We start from the raw sequence: 15,025 nt of genomic DNA, 5'->3' as shown, positions 1-15,025 counted from the left end.
CCCGCGGGTCGGGTTGGGGCGGGTAAAGAAATTGTCACTTTATTTGCGGGGCGGGCTGGGGCGAGCCAAATAATTTCATAAAAGCGGGACCCGCGGGTTGGAAAAATACCCGACCCGCGCATCACTAGTGACCTCGTCCCAGACAGCTGGAAAACAGGAACACATCATATAAGCGATACTTAGTTTAACTTTTGCTTAACATAAAGGGGGGGGGGGGGGGGGCATGTACTCACTGACTAACTAGAGCAAATGTCAAAATATGTTGTAGTCACGTAGATGGAAAAGTACCGAGAAGGGAGGGAACATCCCGGAGGGCCTATAAAGAGACAGAGCCGACAACTATGGTTCGAGCTTCTTGCTGTACATGCTGAATGTATGTCGGATAGTCGCTCCCTGATTGCAATCTGTCAGAGAATAAACTGGTGACCTGCAACTTCTCCACGTGTCAGCTGTGAATCTCTTCACCCGGTGGAGGCGGCGTACTCCAACAACTATTAAAATTTATTTAAACTTTATTTTACCAAGCAAATTAACTGAAACCCAGTTCTCACTGCTTTACGTGATATTCGGGAGAAATAGCAGTTTACGCATCGGAACTGCCTGAGATACAAACGTCATGCGTGTAACTAAACTCTTCAGCCAATAAGGGCAAAGGTGTGTCGTCACGGAGGCGGTTCCAGTTTGTGCAGCCGGGTGAAAGGTCGCAATGCATCTAACCGTAATGCATTGCGTCAGGATCAGAATGCGTTGCTTTAAGCCAGTGCTGTAAGCAAGTCGAACGCACCCAATGTCCGGACTGGGGAAACAAACTGAAACGCGGACTTTTTTTTTTTTTTATTGTTTAACTTCTCAAACAAGATGAAACGCGGACTTAATACAGAGGACTAATGACAACAACCAGAAACAGCTGATCACATGGGGATCCCACACGAGGTTAACGAGGGGGCGTGGCACACGGAAGGAGCGGACGATCAGGGCAGGACATGGGTAATGTTGGGATAAGATCTTTATCGTTTTGGAAGCCATTAAGAAAAAAATGCTCTTCTTGTTTTATCCTGTTTATTTTGTGTTTAAATGCTAAAAAAAAAAACATATTTAGGTGTAATTTTGGGGGGCCGGGAACCAATTAATTAGTTTTCCATTATTTCTTATGGGAAAAAATCGATCAGAACTCGAACTTTTTAGGATTCGATCTGGAGTCCGGAACGGATTAAGTTCGAGAACCGAGGTACCACTGTGTGTGTGTGTGTGTGTGTGTGAGTGTATGTGTATATATACATATATATATATATATATATATATATATATATATATATATATAATATTCTAGTTGTCAAAATTGCCTTTTTAAAAATAAATGAAACCAGCTTGGCCGTTGTGAACGAATGCCAAGTGTTTCCAGACATAAGTAGAGATGGCTGAGATGATGAGACAGACTCTGCATTCATAGGTACAAGACCCTGGTGACGACTCGACGTTCCGTGGGAGCGGTGCTGCTGTGCTGGCTGCTAGCCGGCATGCTCAGCATTACCCCCATGCTCCCCTGGTCACACAAAGCTTTCAGAGCGAACGCCCCTGTTAACTCCTCGGACATGCTGTGTCGCTTCATTGACGTCATCCCCCTGGCCTACCTCGTCTACTTCACCTTCTTCGGTGTCATCCTGCCTCCCCTGTTGGCAATGGTGGTCCTTTACAGTGGTGTGTTCCACATTCTTCGACGACGCTTGCGGGACAGTTTGTCAAGGCACATGGAGCAGCAGACCTACTTCCTGAAAGAGCAGGCCCTTACCAAGGTCCTGACACTGGTGCTGCTGCTCTTCGTCGCTTGTTGGCTGCCCCTCAACGTGATGAACAGCGTAACCTTCTTCAGGGGGCCCGACGCTGTTTCCAAAGAGGTTGTGTACACCGGTATCCTCCTGACCCATGCCCACTCGGCCATTAACCCCCTCCTGTACGGCTTCCGGATACGCCGAATCCGGGACGCCTACCTGCAGCTGTGGAACAGGGTTATGTCCCATTCCGGAGGAGGCTTACAGCTCAGCACCAATAGTCATCCCAGTAACATATGACTTTGCCATCTCAGAAAAGAGAAAGGCACTGCCTATTTGCCAAAACGGGGTACAGTGCTTAAGTGTTCGCTTTCACTATATATAATCAAGATGCTTGACTGTAATAGGTAGCAGTTTTCAGTTTGCCATTCTCTGTGTCATGGATAAGCATTGAAAAGAAGTTACACAAACAGTACTGTGCAAATAACATTTTGATAAAAACTATGTTCTTATGGCTGTCAAGTTGTGTCAGCTTAACCATTTCAGAGCCTCTCTAAATGTCACCCCATTATTAACAGTAATCATCTAATACACTCATGTCTTTCTTCTTGACTCAACCACTAGCATAATATGTTTGGCTAATCAGTACCTCATCAAGTTATTTAAATAAGTAAGTTAATTAAATAAGGGGGCTGCCGCTGAAATTTAACAAATACATGGCTGAGGTGTCCACGAGGAGAGGTTTGTGAAACCAAAGCTATGTTCTTCTAGCCATCCAACAAGTAACCTTTGATTTGTATGTAATGTTAAATTGTATTTTCTGAGCAAATATACATTTAAATAGCTTTATAGAGTTTCCTTCCCATGGTACTGTACTGTATATATTGTCTGGATCAAGACTGGCAGCTCATATTTTCAAAATAAGCGTATTCTATATATTAGCCATGAAAGAATGCTTGTTTGCAAAATATTATATATGTGTCAATAAAACAATTATGAACATTATTATCATGAATTTCTTATGGATTGTCTCATATAGTTTGTTGATATTATAATGCTGTATATGTGCATTACCTAGAAATTAAATATCTATTGTTTATAATGCTCAGACATGTGTAACAGATTAGTCTGAAGATCAAAGGTGAAGGTAAACACAAAACAGTAAATTTTAACATTTTAAAAAGCATCAGAGAAACAGGAAATAAAAGAGGTAGTATGGCTTATCTACATAAAAAGTGCTTGGAATCAATTTCTCTATATCCACTCTTGTTTTTCTATAGACCTCTATATTCCATACCTAATCTTTCTATGAAATATAAGGGACACATTATAAATTTGGAGACAAATGACAAAAGATTGCTGACCACAAACAAAATCCCTTTAATCTGGCAGCTATCGTGCTAACTTTTTTTTTAGAAATAAATACTTTGCATCTAACTTTTAAAAAAATAAATCTGCAATTATGCAATAAATGAATTATTATGCAAACCTATGCATCCCTGTAAGGACACACTAAATGGAGTGCCAGGTTCAAAAGACCGCTATCAAACCCGAAATGCACTTTGAAGTGTTGAGCAACCAAAAAGGACAAAAGGACATAGCTGCAATGTTATTTTTAGCAACTTTTGTGGGTTTAGCTTCATCTAATTCTGTTCTTCAGTGACGTTGTGGCCATATTCTGTCAGTGTTGCTTAAAATTCGGCAGAGAGGTTACTTACAATTTCAATCTAGAGGACAGAGACTGCATGCAGAAAAGGGTTTCATAGGCCGGGTTGCCAACTATCACATATCTGGCATGACATTCACACTTTCAGACTCTCGCACTCAGGCGAAAAATCTTATGGCTAATCTATATAATCTATATTATTCCATTATAAACCTAAAATTAGCTACATCAAAAACGTTGGGGTAGTTTGCAAACCCTAAAGACTATTCACAAGGTAATAAAAGTGCTACATGCGTGTAAATGTGTGTGTATGTGTGTACAGACTTCTCCTGAATTAAAAATCAAACTCCAGCCAGCTGACCAACTTGGCAACCCTGCCCACGGTTTCATCTTCCTTAACCCAATGTTCACCAACTGGCGGACTCCTGTCCACATTAAGTGTTCTGACAATTTTTCCTACCTAAAATATTCTCCTACCAGTAGCATAAATTTATAGCCAAATCTGTTATTTTTTCTGACTTTGCGATAAATTGCACTATAAAGTATTTCCTGTAGAGTTCTATACGCACTGTTCTTGAGCTAATATGAAAACCACATGAAGTTTGGAGGTCTGTAGCTATTGACTCTGCAGACAGTTGGCGACTTCTGCACACTGTGCGCCTCAGCATGCGTTGTCCCCGCTCTGTGATTTTACGTGACCTGCCACTTCGTTGCTTCCACTTTGTTATAATACCACAAACAGTTGATCGTGGAATATTTAGTAGCGAGGAAATTTCACAGATGGACTTATTGCACAGGTGGCATCCTATCAAGGTACCACGCTTGAATTCACTGAGCTCCTGAGAGCAAGCCATTCTTTCACAAATGTTTGTAGAAGCATGTGTGAAATTATGTGTGAAGTTTAACATATGAGCTGTTTGCATCTCCCATGCTTATTTAGAATAAAGGCCCAAGTTCTTGTCAAATTGACAGAGGAGAGTGGCCCAGGAACCACATTCCTGAACTCTGGTGGGAACGCACCTAATTATACACTTGTGGCAATGTAAAGACTTTTTTGTACCGCTGGAGGATGCTGGTATACCTGGACAAACCAACCTGTGGAGAACATGCAAACCCCACTCACACATAGACACAACAATGCTACCTGTGATGCTACCTGCAATGCTACCTGCAATGATACCGGCAATGCTACCTGTGATGCTACCTGCAATGCTACCTGCAATGATACCGGCAATGCTACCTGTGATGCTACCTGCAATGCTACCTGCAATGATACCGGCGATGCTACCTGTGATGCTACCTGCAATGCTACCTGCAATGATACCGGCGATGCTACCTGTGATGCTACCTGCAATGCTACCTGCAATGATACCGGCAATGCTACCTGTGATGCTACCTGCAATGCTACCTGCGATGCTACCTGCGATGCTACCTGCGATGCTACCTGTGATGCTACCTGCAATGCTACCTGCGATGCTACCTGCGATGCTACCTGTGATGCTACCTGCGATGCTACCTGCGATGCTACCTGCGATGCTACCGGCAATGATACCGGCAATGCTACCTGCGATGCTACCTGCGATGCTACCTGCGATGCTACCTGCGATGCTACCTGCAATGATACCGGCAATGCTACCTGCAATGCTACCTGCAATGCTACCTGCGATGCTACCTGCGATGCTACCTGCAATGATACCGGCAATGCTACCTGCGATGCTACCTGCAATGATACCGGCAATGATTGATTGATGATTGATTGATTGTCCCCCTAAGGCCTAAGCCCCGTATCCTTACAGACTTAGGGTGTACTCACACTAGGTGATCCGTACCGTGCCTGAGCACATGGTACCCCCAAAGTTCAGTTTGTTTGACTAGTATGACCGCTGCATAGTGTGCCTGGGTTCCACTCAAAGAGGTGGGCTGGGACACAGTTAAGCTGGACTCAGGCATGGTACGTATAGTATGGTATTGAACAGCACACTGCAACGTTACCTTTATTATACAATGCCAAAACATTCCTTACTTTGGGATTTTAATCTTAAAATTAGCACTTTCTTCATGGCTAAGGCACTTAAGGAACCATTTGCCTAATTTGCATGTGTTCCAGGCTACTGCCTTTCAGAGTGGATGAGAGGCAGTTGTCAAAGAATTTACTCTTTTTTATCAAAACAGCATAATTAAGCAAAACCTAAACAAAATGTTTTATTTATCGTTTACCCATCCATGCATCCTCTGTTATCCCCGGGGTTTCACGTCACGAAGCTAGGAACTGTGGGTAATTCCCTCAGACAAAGTCTGCAGGAATGTGGACTTAATGGAAACTGTGCATAACAGAGGGGGCACACCATGATGAGGATCAAAGTATAATATTTAGTCCCCCCTCCCCCCTCCACTCAGCTGTCAGAATGGCAAGTCAGCAAAAGTCAGGTGCTCAGAAAAGGAGAGGAAAACGAAGGAGAATACGATAGCAGAGGTGCAATGGGTTTTATGACCAGGTATTTGATAAAAGATGTTGAATTTTGGTGGCGTGGTGACGATCTTAGTTAGTCTGTAGTTTGATTTAATAGTGTGTGTTCTTTTAGTGTGAGCAGTTTTTAGCCAGTCAGCGACCTGTACGCAGTCGGAAAATGCGGGGGAGGGGTGCCACAAGTCCCCGGGCATGAGCAAGACATACAGAAACCCTCAGGTGTGGTGTGTGGCTCAGAGGGCTAAGCTTCTATGCCTGTGATCGGTAGGTTGCTGGGTCAAGTGCAGCCTCGACGTACCTGCGGCTCCTTGAGCAAAGCCCTTAGCTCCTAGAGCGCTGCTTTGCATGGCTGCCCTTCACAGCCAGCATGCCCTCACCTACAGGAAAGTTGAGGGAGGTGTAAAGGGAATTTGATCAATGAAGTGTCAATTATAATGGGCACAAAATGTCTGAAAGAGAGATGTCATGCACTTGATGATTTGACAGTGGTACAGTGCTAAGACCTTAAGGCAGGGGTCTCAAACTCAAATTGGTTGGGGGCCATTGCTGTGACTGATATTTCATAGGAGGGCCATTTTACCATTCAAGCACAACATTTGTGGAAATTTACTTTAATTGCTGAGTTGTTAACTTTCTTTTACATTACATTACTAACATATTTCTGTTATACTTAACAAAAATATAAACAACAGTGTCTGTGTATTACAGTATGTTATATATTTTTTACTTTTTAATTAAGTTACCTACTTTATTTTAACTTAAGTTACTTTCCCCGCTTTCCCGCGTAGCTAATCATAAATGTCACTCGATAATTCAGTAATCCGCTCTGCCACTGTATTTGCCGATAAAGAGAGATTGTTGAACATGTTCTTCTTTTCTGGACATAAAATATCAGCGACCTTCAACATACAGTCCTTCATAAACTGCCCTTCAGTGAATGGCTTTCCTGCTTTAGCGATCATCTCACTCACCACATAACTCGCTTCAACTGCAGCATCAGCATCCTTTTTGGCTTTGTAGAAAAGAGTTTGCTGGGACGTTAGCTCTCTCTGCAACTGGGTGGCTCGTTTTTTTCTTTCGTCTTCCTGGTACTTCTCATACTGGTCTCCATGTTTAGTAGAGTAATGACGCTTGAGATTGTATTCCTTTAGAACGGCAACTTTTTCTTTGCATATTAATTAGACAGGTGGCATTTCCATTAAACTCCACAAAAAATACTGCAGTGTCCATCTTTCCTGAAACTGTCTGTGTTCATCATCCACTTTCCTTTTCGGTTTGGAATAAGACATTTTCGTTCACAGCCAAACAAAAATAAACTGCTAAAGCCCCGAAACTAGCTCTCTTCTTTGCATGTCTGCTGGCACACGTAGGTTTTTTACGCTATCACCGTATTCATTTTTTTAACCGTGTTTTTGTTTGTGTTGTTTTTGTATATTGAATGAGTAGTTTAAATTGCTATAAAATAACTACAAAAATGATAATTAATATTAATATTAAATATTGTTAATTAATATTTTGCGGGCCGGATTGCGTTATATTTTTAACGTCAGTTGCGGGCCGGAGGGAGGGGGAGGGAGGGCCGTAAATGGCCCGCGGGCCGGCAGTTTGAGACCCCTGCCTTAAGGGAATGTGCCTCAAAGTCCATGAATGTGGACATTGGGTTTGGGCCTGAATGTCAATGATAACTATTTGTTACCTGCTTTCTGCCGTCATTCCAGCTTGGGAAGCATAGTCCCCGCTGCAAATTCACGGTCTGTGGCTTTAGCGCCATCTACAGGTCAATGAAGCGTACTGCATGGATTCTGCCACTGCCCGGAGGAAGCAAAAACGACACTGTGACTCGAGGAGCCGCAGAAAACAAAGCCCCCAACTTACAAAGTTTCAAACGAGGATAGAAAGTGAAAGAAAGAATGAGACGTAGTGTCCGTTAGTTAACATTAGGTTTCCACAGACACAGATTTTTTAAATTGTAATATGGTTTCTTTGAAACTCTAGCTAAAGTGACTATGGATTACGGTGAAGAAAAGGCATATTTCACAGCATCATGTCTGTGAAATGTATAAATGTTTTTAAAAAACAACGACAACAACAACAACAACAAAAACCTGTGCGCTACTTAAAAGCATGTATCACTTTAACCACTAGATGGCACATGTTTCACGAAAATCACAGAGCATATACTGTATAATACGAGCGGCCGCAGGGGTCGGTCATTAATAGTCTAACAAACTATGCCCACGTTCTACCCGTGACTAACATCAAAACCCATTAACAGGAAGACGGCACATGTTGACATATAATTGAAATAAAATCAACAACAGCATTCAATATAGTGTATGCTGATCATTTGACAGCGCATAAAAGTTTGACTTCTTCATTCTGATTATTGCCATAAAACAAATTCTTGCGTTTTTATCTGTTTGAACTTGTTAAATCTAAAAACACAGCCAATGGTAACACACTCTGTTGCCAGCGAGTCAGTTTAACGCTTGCCTGTGTCACGTTAGGCTCGTCGGGTTAGGGTCTTCTCTTAAAAATGTTACCCTGGATAAATGAACAAGCAAATAAATAGTGTATACAGTACATGTATATAATTTAAGACATGGTGCTGTGAAATCTGCCTTCTCTTTGCCATAACCCAGAGTCTCAATGGAACTATATTACATTTTTTTAAATCTGCGACTGTGGAAACCCGATATTAAAATGTGGACACTACATGTCATCCCATCCAACCCATCCATCCATTTTCTGAAACCACTTGTCCTATTCAGGGTTGCAGGGGGGTCCGAGGTCGATCCCAGAGGCTATGGGCACAAGGCAGGGAACAACCTGGGAACTGGGATGGGGTGCAAACCCATCACAGGGCACCGTCACATACACACTACCCACTCACACACATGCACACCTACGAGCAATTTATATTGAAAATGCATATGAAAGATATTTGTGCGTTGCCCCATCCCGTTTGTCACCCCAGTTAAAGCAGTCCTTACGGAGAATTCGAAGCCAGCTATAAAGTACAAACGAGCTTTGCATAGTCACAGAGGCTGATACCTGAAAGCGATGAGTAACAAAGGCAGCCTTTGATGAGAAAGGCCTTAACAGTGTTACGTGCCGTAAGTTCGGGTTACGTGCCGTAAGGAATTTGTGCCGTAAGTTTCGGGTACGTGCCGTAAGTGTTACGTGCCGTAAGTTTAGGAGGATGCCTGCAGGTCCTTCGGACGTCCTGCCCACTCGCCGATTGGTCGCCCGCCCCCTCGACTCCGCCCTCAGGACCTGCCCCCGCCTCCCTTGCCCTCGGAGCTGTTTCCGGTTCACCGGCTGAAGAGTTCGCCGCTTCGTCCCTTCGTTGCCCGCTACTTGCTTCTCGCCTGCTAGCTCGCTCTCTGTTCGCTTTTGCTTTGTTTGATTGATCGTGTATGACTGTTTTGCCCTTGACTTTCGATTCTCGCCTCGCCCTTATTTGTACTTTCGCCTTTGTTTCTGATTGCTTGATTGGTTTTGAACTTTCGCCTGTGTTTCGACTTCGCCTCTCGGTTTTCCCTTTTGATACCTTTGCCTCGGCTTGGTGTTTCGTGTTTCACTAGGTGTGTAGGGAGTGTCTGCCTTTTTGTTTATTCGTTAACGTGGGGATTATTGTTTGTTTGGTCAGGGAGATAGATTTAGGCATTGTTGTTTCGTTTCACCATTTTCTTTGTGTTCACTTAGGTAGCTCAGCTTGGGATACTCGGTAGATGTGCTTTTGTTTGTTTCTTTGGCCTTTGTCACTCCTGACGTTCGTTACACCTAGTGTTTGTACTGTGTTTGTGAAAAACTATAAAAAAAAACTATAAAAAAAGACTCCCTCTGTGTCCCGTGTTCCCTTCTCCTAGCCCTAGTTGTCCTGTCCTCCCCAATCCCTCCTTCCCTTTCACTTTGTTGCGGTCCAACCCTAGACTGGATCGTAACAAAATTGGGGGCTCATCCGGGATTTGAACCCGGGACCTCTCTATAAACTATAAAAAAAGACTCCCTCTGTGTCCCGTGTTCCCTTCTCCTAGCCCTAGTTGTCCTGTCCTCCCCAATCCCTCCTTCCCTTTCACTTTGTTGCGGTCCAACCCTAGACTGGATCGTAACAAAATTGGGGGCTCGTCCTTTCCTTCTTTCCCTTTCGTGCTTGTCTGGCGGATTTTTTTTGTGTGGGGGGGTGTTGTGGTGATTGCAGTAATCGTGATGGCCCAATTCGACCTTGTTGCGTTCACCCTTTACCCCACACTCGAACAATTTGATGTGTGCCGCAAGGATGATCTGCTACAGATAGCAGACTTCTTTAACATTTTGGTCCCCGCTGAGGCTTCCAAGCGGGTTGTTAAGCAAATTCTGCTCGATGAATTGGTTCAGCAAGGTATACTGCCTGAGTTGGGTGGATCCCCTAGTGTTGCTGCCACCCCGGTTCGGATGTCTGCTGTAGCGGAGGCCAGCAGCGACGATCCAGGGAGTGGACACCGCATGGATCTTGGGGATCCCCGCTCAACCAGGGAGGACCTACTGCTGACGATTAAGTTACGGGAGCTCGAGCTTGAGATTAAGAGACAGGAGTACCAGGCTCAGCTACTCCGTGTCCGGGCTATGGAGATGGAGGCTGAGAAGGAGCTGGAGTTACGTCGGATGAGCATGGGCGACCAAAAACCAATGCCTCTTCCGCGTAAGGTACCCACACCAGGTACACCTCCACCCGCAGCTCGCTCCGCCCGAGACCAGGCTGACGCCCAAGACGCTCCTAGACCCCGTCCCCGGTCTCCCTTGAGCTCGCCTGTCTCCCCGGAAATTGGTAGATCGAGCTTTGATGTGAGCCGACACATCGGTCTTGTTCCTGTGTTTCGGGAAAATGAGGTAGACGCCTACTTTTCCATTTTTGAGCGCATTGCTATGACATTGAACTGGCCCAAACACCTTTGGTCATTGTTACTGCAATGTAAGCTTGTGGGTAAGGCACAGGAAGTTTGTTCGGCTCTTGCGTTAGAGCAGAGCCTTGATTACGACATTGTGAAGGCTACTGTGCTTCGCGCTTATGAGTTAGTGCCGGAAGCTTATCGGCAGAACTTTCGAAAGCTTCCCAAATCCGCCAGCCAAACATACGTGGAGTTCGCACGCGAGAAAGCCGTCTTATTTGATAAGTGGTGCGGCGCTAGTGGTGTGTTTAACCACGACCAGCTTAAGGAACTGGTCCTGTTAGAAGAATTTAAGAACTGTGTTCCTGATCGAGTGGTAGTGTACTTGAATGAGCAAAAAGTCACTTCGCTAACTGAAGCTGCCACCCTCGCTGACGAGTTCGTTTTGACCCACAAAACGGTGTTTGCTCCGATTCCTTTGCCTCGTAAAACTCGTCCGATTGTAACCTCCCCTTCGCAAGCGTCTCCACCACCCGTGGAGAAACGCGAGTGCTTTTACTGCCACGAGGTGGGCCATATTATATCTGTTTGTCCTGTGTTAAAGCGCAAGGAAGCTCGTACAGCAGCTAGAAAAGTGAATGTTGCTGCCTGCCCCAACAGTTCTTCGCCCTCCTCCTCTCGTGTTGATGCTGCTTTCGAACCGTTTGTATTTACTGGTTCGGTTTCGCTCAGTGAGATGGATGCTCGGCACCCTGTGACTATCCTGCGGGATACGGGAGCCGCTCAGTCATTCTTGGTGGAAGGAGTTATTCCCCTATGTGACGAAACGTACTGTGGTACGGATGTGTTGGTGCAGGGAATCGATTTGTGTGTGGCTGGAGTTCCCCTGCACACCGTTTATTTGTGTACTCCCGATTTCTCGGGATACGTGCGAGTAGCTGTCCAGCCCCAGTTACCTGTCCCAGGCATTACGTTTATTCTTGGGAATGACATAGCGGGGAAGAGAATCGTTCCTCTACCCGAAGTCGTTCTGGACCCTGTGCTGTGTGAAAATGATGTAGCGGTGGAACACCCGACGGTGTTTCCTGCGTGTGTGCTTACTCGTGCACAGCGGCGCCAGCTTGCCGACATTGACCTCGAGGACACGTTCATGTCTGTGCCGTTGCTGGATAAACCTTCGAAGATTGAGTCTGTGACCCCTGATCCTAATCACTCTGTTCCTTCCCCTGAAGTTCCCTCTACTAAAGACGCGCTGATCTCGGCTCAGAAAGGGGACCCTTCATTGGAACCCTGTCGTGTCTCTGCCATGGACAAGCCGGACGTAAAGGAGCACCCCACAGCATACTTCTTTCGCGATCGGATCCTAATGCGACAGTGGTCCCCACCAGACTCGCCTTTTGAGTGGGCTACGGTGTTCCAGGTGGTAGTCCCGCGATTGTACCGTGATTATGTTTTGTCCTTAGCTCATGATCACCCGTGTTCAGGTCACCTCGGTATCCGGAAAACGTTGTCCCGTGTGTTGCAGTATTTCTATTGGCCGGGAGTTAATTCGGATGTGAAAAACTACTGTAAAACTTGTCATGTCTGCCAGGCTGTGGGTAAGCCAAATCAGATAATTGCACCTGCCCCGTTACGTCCCATCCCTGTATTCGGAGAACCCTTTGAACATGTCATTATAGATTGTGTCGGCCCGTTGCCGAAGACTCGCTCGGGTAATTGTTATCTATTCACTTTGATGTGTGCTGCAACTCGCTACCCGGAAGCTATACCCATACGTAGTCTTCGGACTCCGGTGATTGTGAAGAGCCTAATTAAATTCTTCACCACGTTCGGGCTTCCAAAGTATGTACAATCGGATCAAGGTTCTAATTTCACGTCCAAACTATTCGCCCAGGTGATTCGTGAATTGGGAGTTCGTCACTCCGTATCCAGTGCCTACCACCCAGAGAGTCAGGGGGCGCTGGAGAGGTTCCATCAAACCTTTAAAAATATGCTGCGTACCTTCTGTCTAGATGCAGGAAAGGAATGGGATGAGGGGGTACCTCTCCTCCTTTTTGCTATTCGTGATACTGTGCAGGAATCAACCGGGTTTAGTCCGGCCGAATTAGTGTTTGGCCATACTGTGCGAGGCCCTCTGAAAGTGTTGCAGGAACAATGGCTGTCTCCCTGTGTATTTCCCCCTACCCAAGACGTGTGTAAATATGTTAGCGCTCTTCGTGATCGCATGTTCGCGGTCAGAGCATTAGCCAGGAGAACCCTGGGCGTCTCTCAGGACAGGATGAAGAGACGATTTGACAGTTCCGCCCAACACCGATCGTTTCAAGCCGGAGATCGGGTGCTCGTTCTTCTGCCACTGCCAGGCTCCTCCCTCCGTGCCCGTTTCTCTGGTCCTTATGTGGTCCAAGAAAAGCTGAGCCCTACTAATTATGTATTGGTAACCCCAGATCGTAGAAGGAAGACTCGTATGTGTCATGTGAACATGTTGAAACCCTACCTCGAACGTTCGGTGCCTCGCCCCTCGCTCGCTTTGGATCAGCCGCCTGCTCCTGTTGGCATCGCATCTGTCACCACGTACTCGCCCGAGACAGATGACTTGCATCTTGGTAGGAACTGTTTGCCTTGCGCTCGCCTTCCTAACTCCGAGGCCCTGCAGAACCTTTCGGCTCGTCTCAGACATCTGCCCCAGTCTGCTCAAACCGACCTGTCATCCCTGGTGAGTCGGTTCCGGTCCCTATTTTCGGACACCCCATCGCGCACCCCTGCTGCTGAGCACGACATAGACGTCGGTGCTCACCCTCCCATTAAACAGCACCCGTATAGGGTAAACCCACAGAAACGGTCTCAGCTCGCTCGTGAAACCTCTTACCTGTTAGATACCGGTCTCGCGGTGCCCAGTAGCAGCCCTTGGTGTTCCCCGTGCCTCTTGGTTCCCAAGCCTGACGGAACGTTTCGTTTTTGTACCGATTATCGGAAAGTCAACGCGGTGACCAAGCCAGATGCATACCCGCTGCCGCGTATGGAAGACTGTGTGGATCGCATTGGCTCTGCCAAGTTCGTGACCAAGTTAGACCTATTGAAGGGTTACTGGCAAGTACCGTTAACTCCCCGTGCCTCTGAAATCTCTGCTTTCGCCACACCTGATACCTTCCTCCAGTATACAGTAATGTCCTTCGGTTTGCGTAATGCACCGGCAACCTTTCAGAGGCTGATGCATCGGGTTCTCGGTGACGTTAGCAATTGTGAAACCTATTTAGACGACGTTGTCATTTACTCGGACACCTGGGAGCAGCACAACTGCTTGTTGGAACAAGTGTTCATTCGTTTGCAGACCGCCTCGCTCGTCCTCAACCTAGAGAAATGTGAGTTCGGACAGGCAGCCGTAAGTTATTTAGGTAAATTAGTTGGACATGGAAGGGTTAAGCCCCTGGACATCAAGGTCCAGGCTATCACTTCCTTCCCTGTTCCCCGGTCGCCTCGCGAGTTACGACGATTCTTAGGAATGGCTGGTTATTACCGTTGTTTTTGTAAAAACTTCTCCGATGTTGTTGCGCCCCTGACCCAGCTGTTACGAAAAGGGGTGCCTTTCGTTTGGTCCCCAGCCTGCCAAGCCGCCTTCGATTCCGTGAAGATGCTACTTAGCAGCTCCCCCGTCTTAGCGGCCCCAGACTTCTCTAAGCCTTTCAAACTGGAGGTGGATGCCAGTGGGATCGGTGCTGGTGCTGTCCTTTTGCAGGAGGACAACCGTGGACTCGACCACCCCGTTTGTTACTTTTCTCGGAAATTTGTGAAGCATCAATTAGCCTATAGTACCATCGAGAAGGAGGCCCTCGCTCTCTTATTTGCGTTGCAACATTTTGAGGTATATGTGGGGGAGACTCCCCAGCCGGTGATAGTCTACACTGATCATAATCCTTTGGTTTTCCTGTCCCGCATGTGTAATTCGAACCAGCGCCTCATGCGTTGGGCACTAATCGTACAAGCCTTCAATATAGAGATCAGGCATAAGAAAGGTGCTAGCAATCTTGTGGCCGATGCCCTCTCGAGATCCTGACTACTGTGGTTATGTGACATGTTCTGTTTGTTTTCTTATGTTTATTTTGTGGTTTTTGTTGTTTTTTGTTTGGGATCTGTGTATTTTGGTGACCCGTGTGGGTTCACTCTTGTGTGGGGGGGTGTTACGTGCCGTAAGTTCGGGTTACGTGCCGTAAGGAATTTGTGCCGTAAGTTTCGGGTACGTGCCGTAAGTGTTACG

General features: G+C 46.1%; 1 protein-coding gene across 2 annotated transcripts; it reads left to right on the top strand.

Annotated features, from left to right (window-relative positions):
* Positions 1-828: 828 nt before the first annotated feature.
* LOC111837499 (adenosine receptor A1-like) lies at positions 829-2,764 on the top strand. Of its 2 annotated transcripts, none has more exons than XM_023799627.2 (2): positions 829-987; positions 1,451-2,764. In XM_023799627.2, exon 2 carries the CDS (start codon positions 1,518-1,520, stop codon positions 2,067-2,069), a length of 552 nt encoding a protein of 183 aa, XP_023655395.1. In that variant the 5' UTR covers positions 829-987; positions 1,451-1,517; the 3' UTR covers positions 2,070-2,764. The 2 variants fall into 2 exon arrangements, with proteins under 2 accessions (XP_023655395.1, XP_072571645.1); XM_072715544.1 differs by lacking the exon at positions 829-987 and adding an exon at positions 1,009-1,228.
* The last annotated feature ends 12,261 nt before the right edge of the window (positions 2,765-15,025 follow it).

The sequence above is a fragment of the Paramormyrops kingsleyae genome, chromosome 8 (assembly GCF_048594095.1).
Source record: "Paramormyrops kingsleyae isolate MSU_618 chromosome 8, PKINGS_0.4, whole genome shotgun sequence".
Taxonomy (NCBI): Eukaryota; Metazoa; Chordata; class Actinopteri; order Osteoglossiformes; family Mormyridae; genus Paramormyrops; species Paramormyrops kingsleyae.
The sequence above is the reverse complement of the archived record's forward strand: the minus strand, read 5'-3'. Positions and strand labels throughout refer to the sequence as shown.

What these genes read in the sequence shown, in the direction of transcription:
- LOC111837499 (XM_023799627.2), top strand. Translation starts at nt 1,518, where the DNA reads ATGCTCAGCATTACCCCCATGCTCCCCTGGTCACACAAAGCTTTCAGA.